Raw genomic sequence first — 21,716 nt, 5'->3', positions numbered from 1 at the left:
GCAGTTGTTCACAGGCGAAAAAACGACGCTCAACGTCTCTTGGCTTCAAATCATAAGGAACCCAAGTTCCTTATTTTTGAATCATTCCCAACGCATGCAATCCCTTGGAAATGGTTTGGCGGGTAACTCCTAATGCTGAAGCAAGCTCTTTTTGCGTTTGGCACGGATCCTCATCGAGCAATGCCTCCAATTCAGCGTCTTCGAAGGTTTTTGGCATTCCTTCACGCGAACGGTCGTCAACATCGAAATCACCGTCTTTGAAGCGACGGAACCAATCACGGCACGTTGTTTCACTTAGAGCAGCATCTCCGTAAACTTTTTGGAGTTCTCGATGCGCTTCAGCCGCCGTTTTCTTCGAATAAAAGAAGAAAAGCAACACTTCCCGCAAATGACGATTATTTGACACAAAATCAGAAATTTTCACACAACCAAAAGTATATGACACAAAAACAAAATCACTAATGTGTCAAAGCGGTTTGTTTACCATATGTCTAAGCTTGGTTCATGACGTTTTGGTTATGTCATAATCGACTAGCACTTACTACTGGAGCCATCTCTTGAAAAACAGCGGGAACTTAGTTGCGCACCTAATACAATAAACGTGTATTTTCTATACAAAAATTCCGGTTTCATATTTACATACCTGGTATATCAAAAGAACGTATCAAAAGGTCAACCAACTAACAAGTGAAAGAAAAGCTTGAATAGAATATATAATGTATACTGTTACCCACGACCAACTCGCGCGTACCGAGTTTACGAAAATAATTATAATTCGTTCAGGAAGAACTATTATTATTTTATAATAACAGAACTCTTTTCAAATATGCAAAAGCTCAGGTTTTCACGCAAATTCTTAAGATCGTTGTCAACGTTTCTCTGTCAGCTGATCTCTCCTTTATTGGTTGATTCCGTCGTCCAGACAATCCTTCTTCAGTTGTTCAATCGATCAGATGCTTAAGGCTCGCGGACAACGGACGCTGCCACAAACCTTGTGTCTTGGAAACAACAATACGTATACATAGTGTGGATAAAAAGTTTTCGGACTTTTTCTCATAAACAAAATCTCATAAACAAAAGAAAGTAAGGTAAAAAAATGTTTATTAGTAATTATTCTATGATCCCTGTAAAGCTATACAATGCTATTCAATGTGCTCTGCCAGCCGCTCCAAAGCCAGCCGCTGAAAATCTCTTATTGCAATGTTTCGTAGCTCCTTCATTACGTTATCTCCTCTTATGGAAAAGAAACTCAAAAATACACTCAAAATAATATTCAATTTGGACGTAAATTCGAATATTCAATTAAGTATGACCCAGTCAGAACCACAACGTGGATCCGACGTCGATGAGGGTTCAATTAACGTTGATTCAAAGGTTCACCGACCATTTCAACGTCAAATCAATGTCGAATCGACATCGACATCGATGTTATTCCTTACGGAAAAAACATTCGAATATTGAGTGTTTATATTCAATTGTTCAAATTTATCCTTAAATATACACTCAAATTTGAGTATATATACCCACATTTGAGAGTAAATTCGAACAACTGAGTATAAATACTCAATATTTGAGTGTTTTTTCATAAGAAATGTTTCTGACTAGGTAATATTCAACTTGAGTGTAACCCTCATACTTGAGTGTGACGTGAGTGTTATCCTCATCTTGAGGCCTGTGATTATGCCTGTGTTATTCTCGACTTGAGAGTTAGTTTAAGTTACTCTACAGTTGAGAATAACACTGAAATGAGTACTGAAATTCAGAATAACTTTGAAGTTAATTCTCAAGTTAAAGATACCATTGTATTAGGTTGGGGAAAAAGAAATCTATTATTTTTCCGCTAGATGGCTTTAGTGGTATATATCACGTGATGTATTAATCGCATAGGTTAATATTTATACTCGTTGGAAAAGTGACATTCCGTACTAACAAAATTCTTTAACGGTTTTGTGATTTGTCGATTAAGTTGTTATAGCACGTAAAAGATGTACGTCAACAAAGAGAAAATTCGGGATATTTTACAATTTTGCTTCGATAAAGGCGAAAATGCAAGCCAGGCGGCTGAAATTGTGAATGGTATTTATGGTCCCGATACTGTCACAGCCAATCACGCGCAATTTTGGTTTCGTCGATTCCGTTCCGGTAATTTTGATGTTAAAGATGCATCTCGCACAGGTAGGCCCGTCGTCGAAAATGTCAATAAAATTATGGAAATGATCGAAGTAGACCGGCATGTTAGCAGCCGTAGTATCGCCCAGGAGCTGAAGATGGACCACAAAACAGTTTTAAACCATTTGCATAAAGCTGGATTCAAAAAAAGCTCGATGTTTGAGTGCCACACGAATTGACGCAAAAAAACATGATGGACCGAATTTCAATCTGCGAAGCCTTGACCAAACGGAACGAAATCGAGCCATTTCTGAAACGGATGGTGACTGGGGATGAGAAATGGATTACATATTGTGCGAAAACGATCGTGGTCAACGCGCAGCGAAGCGGCTCAAACGGTGGCCAAACCAGGATTAACGGCCAGGAAGTTTTTGCTGAGTGTTTGGTGGGACTATAAAGGAATCATCCACCATGAGCTGCTTTCATGTGGCCAAACACTAAATTCGGACCTCTATTGTCAACAATTGGACCGTTTGAAGCTAGATCGACCAGAAGCGGCCAAAATTGGTCAATAGGAGAGGAATTGTTTTTCATCAGGACAATGCCAGGCCACATACGTCTATATAGTGACTCGTCAGAAACTCTGAGAGCTTGGTTGGGAAGTTTTGATGCATCCACCATATAGTCCGGACCTGGTGATTACCATCTGTTTTTGTCATTGCAAAACTTTCTTGATGGTAAGAAATTGACCTCAAGAGAAGACTGTGAAAATCGCTTAATCGAGTTTTTTGCAAATAAGGACCAGGGCTTCTGTGAAAGAGGGATCATGAAATTATCTTTAAAATGGCGACAAATTGTAGAACAAACCGATGCTTGGACCAAAATCGAACAATCCTAACTATGTTAAATAAAGCCTTGAAATAAACGAAAAAATAATTAATTTCTTTTTCTCCAACCTAATATTTGTGTTTAAATCCGAAGCAGTTGTTACATTAAAGTTTAGTATAACAACAAGCTGGATATGCAGTTTGATGAATAAACTATAGCACTTGACAGGTTACATCCTGAAAAAAAATATTCCTTTAAAATACTCATTAATAATAATAATAAGTAATATAGAGAAAAACAATTGTTACTAAATAACAATTGGTTAACAATTTTGTTAATTAAAAGTATAAAGTAAATGGTAACAATTTTATTAATTAAAAGTATATAGTAAATGGTAAAAGTATATGATAAATGTATACTTTTACCATATAACGGTAGGTCTTATATCTAGGCAGAAGAGAAAATCATGATAACATCAAAATAACTTCAAAATGATGAGAAAAACTTATATTTTCGTCATGATTCGGTCATGTTCTCAATGCAATGCCATTAGTTAATAAAATGGAAACTTATCAACATACGCATGTATATTTATTATGCATATAATTAATATTATAGAAAAATATACACTTTTGATACATGACGTATTTATTATTTGTCTCACCATCATTCATGCAATTATGTAGCATTTTATTAATAAGCTTTGTTTTAGCACATTTTACTTTTTTCTCTATTGATATAAATAATTATTATTGGAGCACTGTGTTGAACATACTATTGTTACACAATTATTTTCTATTATTTTATTTAAAAAACAATATTTATAATATATATTTAACTTAAGAATTTATTATATAAAAAGTGTTTATACAGGGTTTTATACAGTTTTATACAGGGTGTCTGAGAAATTTTGAACCAAGCGATTTGTACAAATAGAACAGGTGAAATTGAACAATGAAGCCATATAAAATTTTCCAAGAATTGCAATAGTTATTAAGTTATTAATTAAAACTGGGCCAATGAGCGCACGAAAAACAATAGACTGAACTTGGTAGAAGTATATACAAATAGATACATGCAGATCGCAAGATAGGGTAATCATCTTTTATTTATGATCGTCGTCTATGACAATGATCCAACAGTCACGTCTTCAGACTCATGAAATTGTTTGATACGTGTCATGCTGCTCCGCGACAAAAAATAAAATTTACTCCAAAGGAGTGCACTGATATGATCATTGTCTACGGGCTAGCAAGCGACAATGTACATGTCGTAGCTCGCATCTATGTGGAACGATTTCCTAGGCATATAAGACGTCCATCGAGAAAAATAATTTTATATGCAGTGTAAAAGTTACGTGAGACTGAGTGCTTAATGCATAACTATGGAACACAGCTGGTGCATTAGTGCATCTTGCCGTTGAAGACGAGGAAAGGATCTTGATCCTTGATCCTTGATCGTGTATTGATCCGCCAAATGCAATCAGCTAATTATCTTTGTTATGATTTGAGTATTCAGAAGTAAGACATTTGTGTTGTCTATTGTCTTCATACTTCTGTCGAATTCATCCTACCGTCTCCCATACGCTCATTGGCCTAGATATATTAATTAATAACTCAATAACTATTACGATTCTTAGAACATTTTACATGACTTTATTGTTCAATTTCACCTATTCTACCTATACAAATTGGTAAGTCTAACATTTCTCAGACACCCTGTATAGAGTTTCAATGTCATACTATTCAATGTCATACTTAAGTGTGCAGGATAAACTTTTAAATGTTCAATGTATATACTCAAACTGGAATGCGAATGCTCAGTTATTGAGTGTACGCACTCCATCTTTTAAAGAATACATTCAATTGTGAGTATTAATACTCAATCTCTAGAAGTAAACATTCAATGTTCAATATAAATACTCAATATTCAGTGCAGACACGCAAAATATAAGTATGTATACCCAAATTTGAGAGTTTACTTTCAAAATCGAGTATAAAAACTCAATATTTGAGTTTTTTCCGTAAAGGTTAGATCGTTTTGATATTGTCGAATCATTGTCCATTTAGCTTCAATTTCAGCTTTGGAAACAAAAAGTAAGCCACCGGTGCTAAATCTGGCAAGTACGGTGGATGGCGTAGCACAGTAACAGTTATTTTGTTAAAAACTAACGAATTACTGCTGCAGTGTGAGACGGCGCGTTATGATGCAGTAAGAACTAATTTTCGTTTGTATACAAATCCGGACGCACACACGCGATGTGATTCAATAGCCGATCCATTATACTCACGTAGAATACTGCATTCATTGCTTGTCCTTTAGGAACAAATAACTTCGATGTTCGGCTCAGTTCGGCTGGTATGCAGACGCCCGGTTCTTTCATCATCCTGAATGCCCTATCTATCTCTCACATAAAGATAACTTTAAGGTGCTTAAACTTTAAATCTTTATATAATCTTGAAAGAACTCTAATCAAGGTCGTACTATTTATTGTATATTTCACTTCAAAACCTATAACTTTTATATGGACCGATTTTCTCAAAAAAAATATATTTTTCGAAATATTAAAAGGTTTTTAACATTTTCTGCACACCCAAATAAAGAGCTATGTTTATTAAATGATAAGGAATACGCAGAAAGTTTATATATATATGTATTATATATTCTACTCAAGCTCTTCTTTGCCTTCCTAGTTAATTGAATTTATAAGAATGTATGTTTTATGAATATAATACGCATTCTATATACTATAATTGCAGAATCCATTAGCATAAAAAAGCAATAACATAATAGACATTTTAGCAAATCACTATTATATATTACAGACGATCCTCCAAAGCCGATATTGTTTAAACAAAAGCAAGTTCTATGATATTTTCAAGCCGTGGATGGGAACAGGATTGTTTACAGCTCCTGGTAAGACTTTGCATACGACAAACAGTTTTGTAACGCAGAAAATATAATCGTTGCATTTCTTATGCGATAAATATCCTCATGCAGTAAACTTGTTAATCCCTGCGATGGGGTGGTCGACGCTTCCACTCGGTGGCCTCCTTGCGGGACATGTCCCGGCAAAAGGAGGCCGCCGCTCCCCACATCTCTTCGCTCTCGCACATTGTTCTCAGCAAGTGCAGGAGCGAGAGATTCTTCCTCTGGCACCCCACCGCCCGGGCGAGGACACGGCGCTACTTGCTCCACGCCTGGCACTCCGCCAGGGTATGCTGTACCGTATCCTCCCGCGCCGGGCAGTGGTGACATCCCGCGGTGGGCTCCCTTCCAATCCGGTGCAGGTACCGACCGAAGCAGCCATGCCCGGTCAGTATCTGCACCATATAGAAGGTGAGCTCGCGTCCCCGCCTACCCGCCATTTCTGGCAGGCAGGGGCGGACGGCCTCGGCCGTTCGAAGCTCGAATCCTCGAGGGTCGGCCAATATGGCCGACCACCTTTCCAGGACACGGGCCTGGGTCTTCAGGGCCCTCAAGTCCCCGGCTGATAATCCCTCCCCCCTTCGCGGAGCTTCTTCACCCTCCAATAGAGGATATGCCTCTTATCGGCAAGGAGCTCCACTGGGGGAGAGCCGGCCAGGGCCGTCGCCGCACTATACGAGATGGTGCGGTAACCCCGTATCGTCCTCATGACTGACCGCATGGCTTGGCGCAGAAGCGCCTTGCTGCGGCCGAAGGCCATTAGCCGGGGCGCCAAATGGGCGCCCTGTGGAGGACGATCGAGAGCACCACACCGATGTCTAGGCGGCGAGCGTGCCATCCGGGGCCCCTTGGGTCTTCATCAGGCCGGTTAGCGCTAGGCCTTTCGGACCCGGGGAGCCAAGCCCTTGAAGTGGGCCCCGAAGTTTCATCGGCCGTCCAATGTCAGGCCCAGATACTTGATCGTGGGCCCAACGCGGACGCGGACTCCATCCACTTGGGTCTCCGGCGGCGCCCCGCGGCGGCCGTTATGGAAGAAGACAGCCTCAGTCTTCAGGGGTGCTACCTTGAGTCCCAGGTCCGCGATGTGCCCACCACGGTATGCAGTGCCATCTCCGCTCGAAGGCGGGCTTCCTCGCAGTCTCTCTCCGCGGCTACCACTAATGTGTCATCCGCATAGCGGATGACGTGGCAGCCAGGGAGAAGGGGAGAGCGCAGCACTCGGTCGAACGTGATATCCCATAGCAGGGGGCCGAGGACCGACCCCTGCGGGACACCACACTCCATGGCGCACAGACCCTGGATCCCGCCTCTCCTAGAGTAGGCGAGGCCCCTGTCCCTGAAATAGGCCGACAGTATGCGCCGGAGATAAGCGGGCACCCTGTGATACTCGAGGGCTCGCTCGATCTCCGGTCAGGACTTTCGTAAGTCTCCTTGTGAGATATGGCTTTAGAACACATATTATTTTCATCTGAAGATGAAGATCTGGAAAATTTCATTTATCGACGACCGAGAATTATAAGAGAAAAGATGACCATTATATATTGGAGAATTTGACGACGTTGATTTTCATGCACGATTTCGTTTATCTAAAGAATCTGTTACTGCAATTCCAGCAGAAATTGAGCGACTTGTTTTCGTCCTTTCTCCCGTTCTACTTCCGAGCATTTATTATTAACTAATCACAATCCAGATTTGACAAGAAGGAGACATCTTTAGGATTTTCTTTGTATAGACTATAGGTTACATAAACTACGATTTTCTTTGTATAGACTATAGGTTACATAAACTACGATTAGAAATGCGTAGAACGTAGAACGCTACGCAAGTTTAACCATGACGTTAAATGTAACAGCCGCTCAACTAAGCTTGGCTCAAACTCGGATTTGTGGAACTGGGCCATACAGCGTCCAAATTATCTGTCGCTAAAAATCGCACGAATTTATTGCTCAATATAATATTTTAATAAAAATTAAAAGAAATTAATAACTATTGAAATATGGGCATGAAACATGCTTTCTGTTTAACGAACATACAGGGTGTTTGAAAGCTTATCATACAGACGACAGTTGGAGATAGATTGGGTGTAGCCGAGAAGAAAAATCATGTACCATAATGTCAAATTGGCAATAGTTATCGAGTTATTAATTGAAACATGTGAACCAATGAGCGCGTAGAGAGAGCTGGGCGGCTGCAGTAAGCACGTAGACCTTTGGTATAGGCGGAGTCAACGAGCGTCAATAGGCGAGCGCGCGCGACGAGGAGCAAGCGAGCGCGAATGACGAGCGAGCGAGCGCAAGCGACAAGAGGCGGCCGCCCAGCGCTCTCTACGCGCTCGTTGGCTTACATGTTTCAATTAATAACTCGATAACTATTGCCAATTTGACATTATGGTACATGACTTTTCTTCTCGGCTACACCAATCTATCTCCAACTTTCGTCTGCATAATCAGCTATCAAACACCCTGTATACGACGTTTCAATCGACGTTGTGCTATACATTAACAAATATACCAAAAGAATATTATAAATTAATAAAATAATAAATTTATATATATACTGTCCAATGTATTTGATAGTTAAACAATAAAGTTGTAATTATTATAATAACACATGAAAAAATATCTTACACAATATGTAATAATAACTTCATATACAGTACATTTGATAACTTATGTGGCCATAGCTAATAGAGGCATAACGCTGATTGATATAAAAAAGTCAAATATCGATTTGCGAATCACAATATCGAGTTATTAGTTACAGAAATCTAATCAATGAAAGCCCGTCGAGAGGACAACGCGTCGCTACTCGTGTTTTATCTCGTTGCTCCTAAGTTTCGCCGCGCGCAATAGTTACTGTGTCGACTAAGCAGCGCTATAGCTCGAGCAGCTATAATGCTCTTCCAATATTGTCTCAGGGAGCGTTCATTAATCAGATTTCTATAATTAAAAACTGGAAAATTATTGCGAATATTACTAAATGGTATATGACATTTATGTTTGTATTAATTCGTTCTATATCTCCACGAATTCCTCAGAATAAGTATGGGATACTTTGTATATTTTCGGAAATTTACAAATATTTGTAAGGGTTATTGACAAATTTCTAATATTTTGCAAATGATGTACCCTATTGCTTTCTTATTTCTTTCTAATATTTAATTTTCCTCAGCATCCAAATGGGTCAGACATCGAAGAATGTTAACAACGAGCTTCAATACAAACATATTACGAGTATTCTGCGATACATTTGTGAAACAAGCTTCAATATTTATGGAAAAATTAGAACACATGACAAACGACGAAATTGATTTAGATCATCATTTAGCGACGTGTACGTTGGACATAGTTTACGGTAAGTTAAAATTATTATTTCACATTAATTTGTTAAAAATTGTATATGCCGTAAACTTTTCATTATATTAAATGTACAAAACCACAATGAAAATTTTAAATAATATATTTCATGATATATATTAAGTTAAAATAAAACCGTTATATTAAAATTAAGAGTGTTATATTAAGTTGAAAAAAGCATTACATTAAAATTAAAAACCCCGACATTTTCATGCAAAATCTGAAGACACTTTGTTGGGTATCAATTTGGAATCGCAATCAAATAAAAATAATCAGTATGCCAAAGCGGTGTCAAGGTATGATTCTGTTTTGCAGATCTTTTATTTTTCAATTCTTGTAAATGATATATGTTATATTCAGAAGTTGGAAGTTTTAATGAAGTCGTCGCGATGTCTATTTTTAGATTGAAAAATATAGTTATACATAGATTGCGGAATATATTTTTACATTCCGATATGATATTTAACCTTACTACTCTAAACCGTGAGCAGCAGAAGCATATAAATTATCTAAATTCTGTTGCAGAAGAAGTAGGTATTATGCAAATACATTTTTTATAGATGTTATATTGTTTGATCGCTATATAAGTTATTATCATACAGGTAATACAAAAGGAAGACGCAAAAAATAATCTGCACTCTATTAAAGCAGAATATGCAAAACCCTGTAAGTTGTTAATGTTTTATTTGTATGTCTTCAAATGCTATATTTTTGCGGTTGTTGCAAAATATCTTAAAATTTGCTTGTTGAAGTTATATATTTTATATATTAAATTTATACATATATAAAAGAAAATATTTCTTGCTCCTTACCAATTTATGTTTATAATATATTATTTAGTGCAAGACATTTGCATTGATCAGAGATTGGTGACAAAATATTGTTATGAGATATGCAAATGAATTCAACACACATACAGGGTGTCCCAGAACTATCGGATTTTCACGTAAAGAATTAAAGGGGCTGCATAAAATCTACACAATGTGTGGGAAACTGCTTCTCGCTTTCTGTGTCTCAATAGATTTTATATTTATGCCGCCCCTTCTCTCTCGCCTCTCTTCCTTCTGCCCCTTTCCCTTTCTCTCTCCGCGTCCATCCTTTTCTTTCCCTCTATCTGAATTTGAAAATTTTTAACGCAGAATATGCAAAACCCTGTTTGATGAAACCCAGCAGTTTGATAGATTAAAATTAAAATTGGAATCCTACTCCACTGTGTACCCGCCCATCGAATAATCCAATTGATCAGGTTCATTAATTATTAACTCATAAACTAATGTTCTGATCCAAAAGTGGTAGAGAAACTTTCGGTTCCTAATTGCACCTTCTTTCACCCTTTAAGAGAAAATCCGGCAGTTTTGGGATACTCTATAGCAATATATTTAGCAATAATATAAGAATCTCGTCACCAATATAAAAAAGAATACATTTTATATTGTTTTCTGTTTGAATAAAATAGCAAAAAGGATATTTCTCGATATACTAATGGAAGCGTCTGACGAAGGCAAGAAATTTAATCGCAAGGAAATTCTCGATGAGATCAATACAATGATGACAGCGGTTCGTATAATTTAACTTTATCGGGATGTACACTCAGAGGCAGGTATGGTATTCCTCGGCGGCGTCGTATACGCCTGTAACACAATCGAAAGCGATGACAGGCATATACGCAGGGCGTACTGTACAGCTCGAGAGAAGCGAAGAAGGAGCAAAGGAGAAGTGGCGGGAGGCGTTCCGATGTTGCATCTTTATCGCATGTCGCACGATCGAGAGAGAAAGCATTACTAGACGTGGTACGGATAATGGTGTCCCCACTAGATGTTTCACTCACTCTATGCTTGAATATGAGTGAGACAGCTATAGGGACCGCGCTATTTAAAAAATCGTCCCTCTTTCCCGCAGTCTTTTCAAAAGTAAAGACGTGTTGCATTTAAAAAAAATTGCACAATTTGACATATTTTATGGCATAACATAAGTTTTTTCGTAAATTTCATGAAATATTGTTTTCTTGCAAATTAAATATTTTTAACTTAAAACTATCGATTTTTATGAGGATTTTTCAAATATAATTTTTGAATACCTTAAGATTATTGAAAAAGTAGTTCGTTTTTTATTTCCCTCGTTCAAATGATAGTGGCAAGTTCGTAGATTAGTTATTTTACTTGCGTTTTTATCCCAGTCCGCCATATTTCGAAATTTTATAGAAGCTGCAAAACAGCGCGCGCTTAAATATGTCACGTTATTTTTTGTGTATCTGCTACATTATTATTCATACGTATAACACTATAAAAATTCATTCTTAATATTTATATATATATTATTATCTCTACCAAGTTTGAAATCATCCGCTTAGTTTCCGAAAAGTTCGTGAAAATTGCCTATTTTTCTGGCCTACAGACAGGATTCCCTACTTAATCGACATTTCTGTTAAGGAAAAAAGAGGAAAGCACGATACATTGCTATTAGAGCGAGCGAGACACCTATAGAGACAGCGCGGTCCCTATAGCTGTCTCACTCATATTCAAGCGTAGAGTGAGTGAGACAGCTAGTGGGGACACCATTAACCGTACCCCGTCTGGTAATGCTTTCTCTCTCGATCGTGCGAAATGCGATAAAGATGCAACATTGGAACGCTTCGCGCCACTTCTCCTACGCTCCTTCCTCGTTTCTCTCGCGCTGAACAGTACGCCTTGCGTATATGCCTGTTATCGCTTTTGATTGTTTTACAGGCGTATACAACACCGCCGAGGGACACCATACCTCTGAGGGTCAATTGTTCCAACTTTGTGGTAAGTTAACTGGTAGTTAAATCATATCTCTGTTTTTGTCTAAGTTGAAGAAAAAACGAAGACGAACATATGATTTAACTATCAGTTAACTTACTAAGAAGTTGGAACACCGGCCCTGAGTGCACACATGGTGATTAGTAACTTATGTAGTTAAAGCTAATAGAAGCATAGAGCTGATTGATATAAAGAAGAAAGTCAAATACCATTTGGCAAAAATTGTAAGAATAGCCGAATTACGCATAAAAAAATCGAATTAATTAGCGTATGCTGCCGCAATAGTGGATGGCACGCTTAGATGCTCAAGCTTATAGCGTGGCCCATCTCACGTAGCAATAGCTGCCGACGGCCCTTTCTTTCTCTCACCCCGCACTGGTAGCTATTGCTTGAAGAAATAAACCGTTAACAGGCCGTTGGTGAAGTAAGTTCGAGTAGCCGAGCGTGTTATCTATTACTATTACCGCAGCGTACACTAATTCAGTCGATTTTTTTTCACATATAACGTTTGCGACTTTTACGTCATTTTTACAATTTTTCCCACATGGTATTTGACTTTTTTCTTTATCTCAATTAGCTCTACGCCTCCATTGGTTATAGCTATATGAGTTGCCAAACTCTCTATATAACCATTCATGTAATGTATTAATGAAACTAAAGGAACTAAATATATTTAATGAAATTATAGAACTGATAAAACCAGTTTTCTCTTATGCAGGCATCTGACACGACTGCCATCACTATGTATTTTACAATATTTATGTTGGCAAATTTTCCAGAAATTCAAGTACGTATTAAAGTTTAATTAATTCTTTTTCTGAGATTATTCTGTTTCTCAATAACCGTATTAGTTTTCTTATATTGTTCTATTTGAATCTATTACATTATTTATTGTAAGGAAGTGTTAACTACTGTCCTATCTTATACCTGTACTCGTTCTTTTTAATACTCCATTTTAGTTACGTCTATTTTATAAAATTATTTTGTAAAAATTACGTACGATGTGAAAAAATAAAATTATTCTTTATTATTTAAAGGATATAGTTAAAGATCCTAACAATATAGAATCTAAATATTTAAAACTGGCCAATTGGAACTCGCACACGATGTGAATGTGTTCTTTTATAATAAATTCTTTTTTATTAAATGTCAAGTATCATAAAATACATATTATATAATTAACCAATTGTTTCGGTACTGTATTTGGCCCTCATCAATCGTATATTACGCTAACTTACAAATAAAAATTTTTTCTTCCCCCACGAAACATTGATGTTAATATAACACGTAGTCCCATCGCATCGTGTCTTATTACCCTTTATCGATCCATGAAGGAGGAGATCTTCAGAAAAGGAAATCTTGATTCTGCTGCTAACTCTTGAAACATGTGCTGCACCAATTCCTCCTAGTACTTCAATAGGGATCAGGAAATATTGTGAATTTTCACACAGTAATCTTCATGTGCAACTTTGAGGGCTAGCCAAATTCAATTGTGCAGTGTAATAACTGACAAGAGCAATAATACAAATAATGTCATATTGAATGCAACACAAGCAAACCAATCCCAGTAAATACAAAATATCATTGATGTTACAATGTCAGCTAAATCATATGTTACATAACAGTTGCTTTTTTATATAACAAAGTAAAAGTTACATACCATATGATTTAGCTGACATTGTAACATCGACGATACTTTGTGTTTAGTGGGATATTTTTAAATGTAACAATTATTGAAGGTAAACTAACAGAAATAGCATTATGTCCCATGTATCGATATGTAAGATGTGTTGTCAGATTTTATATTGTCTGATTTGCAGCATCCACATTGTCTCATGCAGTGACAAAAATGCTACATTTTGAGAGACAACTTCCAAGTATTTTTGTTATAGTTATAACATCTGAAACTGCTTCATCAATATTTCTCAATTGGCGTGCCTTATTTTCAACTTATGCTATGTATTAAGCTACGGAATCATTAGGTGATACGCGGTAGAAACTTGGTTATAAGTAATAATTTATTTGTTTCGCTCTTATCTACTCGCGAATATTGCAAAGCTTGACCTACATAGCTTTTGCAGTATCACATATAATTAAATATTCAAGCTGAGAATATTCCATAGATGAAGATAATACGTACATGGCTTTTATATTCTTCTTATTCCTTTTTTAATATTATCAGCTACCTTTCGATTTGATTTTTGTACCACCGACCACTTCCAATAGTCCGAATGCAATAAGAATAGAGCATATTTAAAATTTCTATAGCTAGAAATTATTTCCATCAAATTTAGTTATGTTCCGAAGATCTAACGATTCTACCATGATTTGTGCTTCGGTCAAATGAGAGAAAGAATTGGCCAGAGAAACAAGAGATTGTTCACAAGTTACGATACGCGTTTACTTGGTCCCATAACCTCTTAAGACGATTGAACTACTCTTTGGTCAACGCCAAGAACAACAAAAACGTTTATATATAGTGCTTTATGTATACTGCTGCTTAGCACAATGTCGAGTCAATGACACATACGAATCAGACTTACATCCAGATAGCCAAACCTGCGCGAGCAAATTTTGAGAGAAGTTATTGACAAATTTAATGCAAGATCTGTGTTATCAAATTCTGTTCCCAAACTGCTGCCAAATATGCAACAGGGAGTTGCTGCCTGGCAACTTGGAGCAGATCTTGACATCAAAACACGAACTGAATACAGACGTAGATGGCTATGGTTTTGGTATAGATTTTTGATCGAATTTGCTGCAAATTTGAGCGCAATTTTTAGGTAATTCGCTTACTGGATACAAAAAGAAAAATGAAAAAAAACTAGAAAAATGGATTGATCGGAACGATGCCACGCAGGCATTAAAGTACTACTAATGGCGCACGCATACACGCACACAAAGTAACTAAAGAATTAAGTAACTAAAAAAGCGAGAAAATAATCAAATATAATTTTTATATCTAACAATTCTTGTATCATATTTGTTAGTGTCGAGAAAAATTTTCAAAGAGTTTTCAGAAGAATCAACAATTCTCAATTATTTTAAATGTATTGTAATTTGCACAGTGAATGCATATATGCATTGTTACAATTATTAGGTGCTTGAATTAATTCTTGCTGTTCTATTGCGTTGGCAATAGAATTTTTCCAGTAATGCCTCCAATTCTCCATCTTTAAGTTCTTTCGGCTGATCAGAACGCTCTTTGTCACTCACGTCAAAATTGTTGTCTTTGAATCGTCTAAACCAATCTCTGCGAGTTGTTTCAAATAAAGCATGCATCCCATAAGCCTCCATTAGCAAACGATAACTTTCAGCAGCAGATTTCTTGAGATCAAAATAGAAAAGTAATACTTCCCGCAAATGCTTTTTCTCTTATACGAAACCCGACATCTTCAATGCAATAACAAATTGTGTTCTTTGCACTCTGATCTAATGTCACATACTGATTAAAGCCTATTGATAATACTTTCATACATACATACGGTCACTTTCGGCCATATTAAAATATTACAATTACTGACCTCTATTAGTCAACAGCGAGAATTAATTCAAGTACTTAATATAATTAACGTATCTCCGCACATTGTTAATTTTTCTCAAAATCTACAATTATAACATCACAGAATATGTGTATATATAAAAATTATGTAAAAATGATAATTATAATTATAATTATATATTGTTTGAGAAAATTTGTCTGAGAAAAAGCGCCAGAACGAGATTAATCATTTCCCATAGCTTTTTGGAGGCTGAATGCGAATTAAACGTTCATTACTCCAAACTAAATTGCTCTATCATATCACAATTTTGAAAAATTTGCAGTTAAATTTGTAAAAATGGGCTGTTTTTACGTATTTTGTCATCTTATAACTAAGTAATGCGGCATACCGGAGAAGGCTTCAGCTGCACCCTCACGGGAATGCGAAGTTTATATTCCTGACGCTCTACCAGGCCCAGATTTTTAACTGAGCCCACGATACTGGGACCACAACCTTAACGTGATTAATTTTTTATTCTTCTTAGAATTAACAATTACGATATACGGACTCGTAATATGCAGATATGATGCATCCGAGCCAAAATAAACGGAAACATTTATGGTTTTACAATGCTAGTGCAACTTGATATCATAAATAATAAAGAATAATTTTTATCTTTTCACATCATATTATTCATTTCCTGCAAAATCATCCTGGAAAATACAAAAATCTTTAAAATAGTATAGAAAGACGAGTAACAGATATAGTACAATATAAGGTTTAATGTCGGTTTAAATAGCTATTTAAAGAAAGATATTTACCTAAACGAATCAAAATGAGATCAAACCTTGCGAATTCTTCGCGGAAAAACGGAAAGTAATACAGAGGGTGTGTTTGTACAACTTCATATTTCTCAACAATTCATATTTCTCGTTATTTAAAAATTTAAATATCATAAAAAATATAAAAAATTTGCGACGCTGTTGCATATTTTGTACAATATTATTTAAAACAGCGTTTATACGATTATTACCGTTGTTCTCACAAACCTCATCTGGAAGCAAAATCAAACAAGATTCATAAAATTTAAAGATAAATATAGTATTTGACGTAACTGTTTTTCGAAATACTGTTTATGAACAAAATGACAACTAGTCAAAGTTCACATAACGTTTTTCATTGAAATTGTTGCTCGGCTTTGACTGTGAGGAAAAACTAAGCATCATAGAGAGAAACTGCTGTGTCCAAAAATTAGTTTTTAATGTTCATAAAAAGTGTGTAAAATTGCAAGTCAATCGGTGTTTTCGAGATATAGTAGTCACGTTTTGAGAATATATTTTGAGAATAACATGTTTAAGTTTTACATTAAGTTTACTTTACGTAAGCATTACAAATTTTACATTTACACTGAATCGTCTACTCTAAGGCCATAAAATAAACCATTATCGAGGTGGATGCTTCCAAAAGCTCAATCAGAATGTTGATTCGACGTTAATTTGACGTTGAAAGAGTCGATGAACCGTTGAATCAACGTTACTTCAACCCTCATCGACGTCGAATCAACATTATTTATTCTGACTGGGAAAATCTTTTTGTTTTTACTTACGTCGTAATCTTTTCTCTTTTGCGCTGCTTAGTGTCCGCTTTTCAGTCTAAAGTGCATATATCTTCCGCAACAATGTATATATACATGTATATATATGTGTATATACGTGCATTCGGACCTATCTATACTTGCATTGATTGGAGAATTCTTAAAAACATTATTGCATACTTTCATAAAATGTATCATATATGCGGCAATATATACAGCTAATTTAGCTCGGCATCTATACAGGGTGTCCCATTTAACCTGACAAATCGTAATATCTGGAAAACTACATGTCGGATAAAAAAAAATGGGTAATGAAATTTGTTCGTCTCGAAGGGGGACATCCAATGATATCAAACTCGACCTCCCACCCCACTCCCGGGGGGTGGGGGTGGGGGACAACTTTAAAATCTTAAATGGGAATTCCCATTTTTTATTGCAGATTCGGATTCTACGCCACAAAATACGTAAGTTTCGTTCGAAACTTTTTTTTTATTCGTGATAGATGGCGCTGTAATCGCAAAAAATTAGATTTTCTGCAATTCTCCAGAAATGATGATTGGATTGAAAAATAAAAAAATACCTGTTCAATATTTTTAAAAATATTTTTAAAAAACATAATAACAGTTATTCCCCCCATCCCCTCGGGATAGGGTGGGTGGTAACGTTCAAATCTCAAATGAGAACCTACATTTTTCATTGCAGAATTAGATTTTACGTGAAGTTTTTATGGAAACAATTTTTTTCATTCGTGATAGATAGCGTTGAATTTTTCCGAGAAACTACTTTTAGCGTTACCCAGGAACAACGACGAGGACGTAGAAGCTTTTTATTCCCTTCAGGGTGTTTGTTTTAGGTGACCTCTCACCATCGGGGTGATTTTGCATAATTAATTTGTTAGTGGCATCTCTCCATCGTCCGCGCCCATAGAACTTAAGAGACGATCATTATTAGACACTTATCTTTCTAATCAGGAGAGGTGCTTAATCAATTTTTGAAGAGTGTTCCATGCCACTATCATTCTCTTCTGACTTTGCGTCATGGATAATGTAACTGTGTAAGAAAAAATTGAAATGATTTTCATTTATGGCGAATGTAGGAGAAATTTTGACGATGCTGTCAATATGTATGCTGAACGTTTTCCTGAAAGAATACGATCACGTTCTTCTTTCGTTAGAGTTGTTACACAGTTTTGTACTGTTGGAAGTGTACAACTGAAGAAAAGAACGCGTAAAGCTAAAACAAGCACCCCGATGGTAAGAGGCGAAGGGACTCACCTAAAACAAGCACCCCGATGGTGAGAGGCGAGGAAACTCACCTAAAACAAACACCCCAATTGTGAGAGGCGAGGGGGCTCACCTAAAACAAGCACCCTGAAGGGAACAGAAAGCTACTACGTCCTCGTCGTTGTTCCTGAGTAACGCTAAAAGTAGTTTCTCGGAAAAATTCAACGCTATCTATCACGAATGAAAAAAATTGTTTCCATAAGAACTTCACGTATAATCTAATTCTGCAATGAAAAATGTGGGTTCTCGTTTGAGATTTGAACGTTACCACTCACCCTACCCCGATGGAATGGGAGGGAATAACTGTTATTATGTTTTTTAAAAATATTTTTAAAAATATTGAACAGGTATTTTTTTATTTTTCAATCCAATCATCATTTCTGGAGAATTGCAGAAAATCTAATTTTTTGCGATTACAGCGCCATCTATCACGAATAAAAAAAAAGTTTCGAACGAAACTTACGTATTTTGTGGCGTAGAATCCGAATCTGCAATAAAAAATGGGAATTCCCATTTAAGATTTTAAAGTTGCCCCCCACCCCCACCCCTCGGGAGTGGGATGGGAGGTCGAGTTTGATATCATTGGATGTCCCCCTTCGAGGCGAACAAATTTCATTACCCACTTTTTTTGATCCGACATGTAGTTTTCCAGATATTACGATTTGTCAGGTTAAACGGGACACCCTGTATATTAAAAATTACTACTCGATTTAATTAAACAACCTATAGATTGACCTATAGAAACAATAGACTGCGCTGCATTTCTATTGCAAATGCAAAACGATGCTGTCAGAGTCTGTTAGCAAATTCTGCACGCTTTCTGACGCCGGTATACTAATTTTAACTTATAAATAATTTTAGTTTTTTACTAATAACTAATTTTTAAAAGGAAAAGGTATACGAGGAATTAGTAGAAATTTATGGCACGCAAGATCCAAAAACCGTGCCTGTCAAGTTCGAAGATTTACAGCATATGAATTACTTGGAACGCGTTATCAAGGAAACACTGAGACTCTTTCCTATTGGGCCTATTATTGGACGACGACTTGATGAAAATTTACAAATAGGTTTGCTTATAAATATAGTAGTGCTTATAAGTGTAGTAACTGCTGTAGTGAAATATTATGTGTTTACCTACATTGTATACAATTGTATGTGTTTGGATGTCCAATGATGATATTGCACTGCACAATGAAATATATATTTCTTTAAGTTGACTATTGAATATTTCAATACAATAATAATATTTCATTACAATAACATTTATTTTTATAAAAACAATGTTGCAGGAGAATATATTTTGCCGGAAGGCGCTGAAGTTGGCATAGGAATAATACATATGCATCGAAATGAAAAGTATTGGCTAAATGCATTGACGTTCGATCCAGATCGATTTCTCCCGGAGAACATGAAGAATATTCATCCTTATTGTTACATACCTTTTAGTAATGGTCCAAGAAACTGTATAGGTAGATATAAATGATTTGAAAGCTGCTGTGGCGGAACATACGTTTAATGGATAAAATTACAGGCTCAAGGTATGGAATGATGTCTATGAAAGTACTCATTTCAACTTTATTACGTACATTCATATTAAAAGTGGACAAAAGGATGGAAATAAATGAAATAGAGTTGAAGGTAGAAATGATGTTAGCATCCCGTAAGCCTTTAAAAGTCAGAATTGAAAAGAGGAATTAACGGCACAATAATGTAAAAACGTGTACGCAGTGGAAAATAGGAATTATTTTATTAATATAATTAAGAATAATAATTTGTTGTTATTTTTAAGTAAATTGGTGAATGTATAATATTACAATATTATGTATATTATTACAATATGTATTACTATTACAAAATATATAAAAGCAAACAAATTAAAACATGGAGCGCAAAGGACTAATGTGGGGAAATCAATTACATTCGAAATTTTTTTTCAATACGGTGAAAAAGGCGATGTTTTAATATAATATGTGTTCACAGTTTTCACGGTATTAATGGTTTCACGGAATATTAATGGTTTTCAATCAAATATTTATTTACATGTTTCACATAATAAGTACATTAAATTTCAAACACATTCTTCATCTGAAACATGTCTCAATAAATAAAAACTTTGAATTTCGACGTGGATCTAATTCAATTCATTAATGTATTTTTTAATGACGTCCAGTTGTAACTTTCTAAAAATTTGATGATGTAAGTGTTAGATTGTTTGGTTTTCTAACATGAATAACGACATTATTAATGACACTATTCAAATAATATTTGAAAACAAATAATAAAAACATGAACAAGAAACATAAACATATTTATCATTAATTATATAGTATTATAACAAAAATATAGTTATATTTAACATATGTTTATTTTTGATTTTTATTCTTCTTCATTATTCTATTACTTCATACTTATATACTTAAAATTTAATTCCGTTCCAATTTTCTCCTTTACATAATATTAGGTGTACAAATGAATAATCCAAATTATTTTAAGCAGTTATGAAATCAATTTTAAATTGAATAGATTTTCCCGCTCTTTTGTGATTATGCAATGTTGACATATAGCTATTAAAAAGAACATATAGTTTGGCGAAAGGCTCAACATAACCTTCAAAAGTATTCAGTTCAGTACAGTCGAAAATGGCAACAGATAAGGTGCATATCCGACACTGCATTCTTTATGAATTCCAACAATGAAAAAATGCTGCAAGAGCGTGCGGATCAATTTGTTCCTTTCTCGGCGAAGGTGTTGTGTCGTACGATGTGTGCGCATTTTAGTTTAAGCGGTTTAAAAGCGGTAATTTCAGTCTAATCGACAAACAACGCCCTGGAGGCCCTCCGAAGTGCGATAATGATGATTTGGAACTGCTCGCTGAGAATTCGGCACAAACACAAAAGGAGCTTGCAAAACAGTTGGGAGTAACGCAGCAAACGATTTACAAACGCCTACATGAGATGGGAAAGATCCAGAAAGAAGGAAAATAGGTTCCGCATGAACTCACTGAAACCAACAAAAATTAACGAGTAGCAGCGTGTCTTTCTCTTCTTAATAAGCAGCGTCGAAAGTCTTTCTTGTGGAAAATCGTTACGGGCAATGAGAAATGGATACTCTATGACAATCCGAAACGCAGAAAGTCATGGGTAAATCCCGGCAAATCATCAAAATCGGTCACAAAACCCAATCGCTTCGGAAAGAAGGTTCTTCTCTGCATTTGGTAGGATATCAAGGGCGTTCTTTATTATGAGTTGTTGGAACCAGATGAAACCCGGCAGTTACTGCGGACTGCTACCAACGTCATTTAATCTGCTTGAGTCAAGAATTGGAACGAAAACGCCCGTATACTGACAAAGGAAAAC

The 21,716-nt window shown here is 36.0% G+C and overlaps 1 protein-coding gene across 1 annotated transcript in view; it reads left to right on the top strand.

Moving 5' to 3' along the window:
• LOC105183823 (cytochrome P450 4C1) overlaps nucleotides 1-20,274 on the top strand; it is a 37,909-nt gene extending 17,635 nt beyond the window's left edge. Inside the window, exons 4-13 of the mRNA XM_025298477.1 lie at nucleotides 5,763-5,853; nucleotides 9,037-9,219; nucleotides 9,448-9,517; nucleotides 9,625-9,751; nucleotides 9,824-9,887; nucleotides 10,678-10,778; nucleotides 12,720-12,788; nucleotides 19,250-19,427; nucleotides 19,650-19,829; nucleotides 19,892-20,274. Coding sequence (XP_025154262.1) covers nucleotides 5,763-5,853; nucleotides 9,037-9,219; nucleotides 9,448-9,517; nucleotides 9,625-9,751; nucleotides 9,824-9,887; nucleotides 10,678-10,778; nucleotides 12,720-12,788; nucleotides 19,250-19,427; nucleotides 19,650-19,829; nucleotides 19,892-20,058 — 1,230 coding nt within the window. The 3' untranslated portion in view covers nucleotides 20,059-20,274. The remainder of the gene's footprint in view (nucleotides 1-5,762; nucleotides 5,854-9,036; nucleotides 9,220-9,447; nucleotides 9,518-9,624; nucleotides 9,752-9,823; nucleotides 9,888-10,677; nucleotides 10,779-12,719; nucleotides 12,789-19,249; nucleotides 19,428-19,649; nucleotides 19,830-19,891) is intronic.
• The last annotated feature ends 1,442 nt before the right edge of the window (nucleotides 20,275-21,716 follow it).

The sequence above is a fragment of the Harpegnathos saltator genome, unplaced genomic scaffold (genome assembly GCF_003227715.2).
Source record: "Harpegnathos saltator strain DR-91 unplaced genomic scaffold, Hsal_v8.6 scaffold221, whole genome shotgun sequence".
Classification (NCBI taxonomy): Eukaryota; Metazoa; Arthropoda; class Insecta; order Hymenoptera; family Formicidae; genus Harpegnathos; species Harpegnathos saltator.
This window is presented reverse-complemented; position numbering and strand designations above follow the sequence as displayed.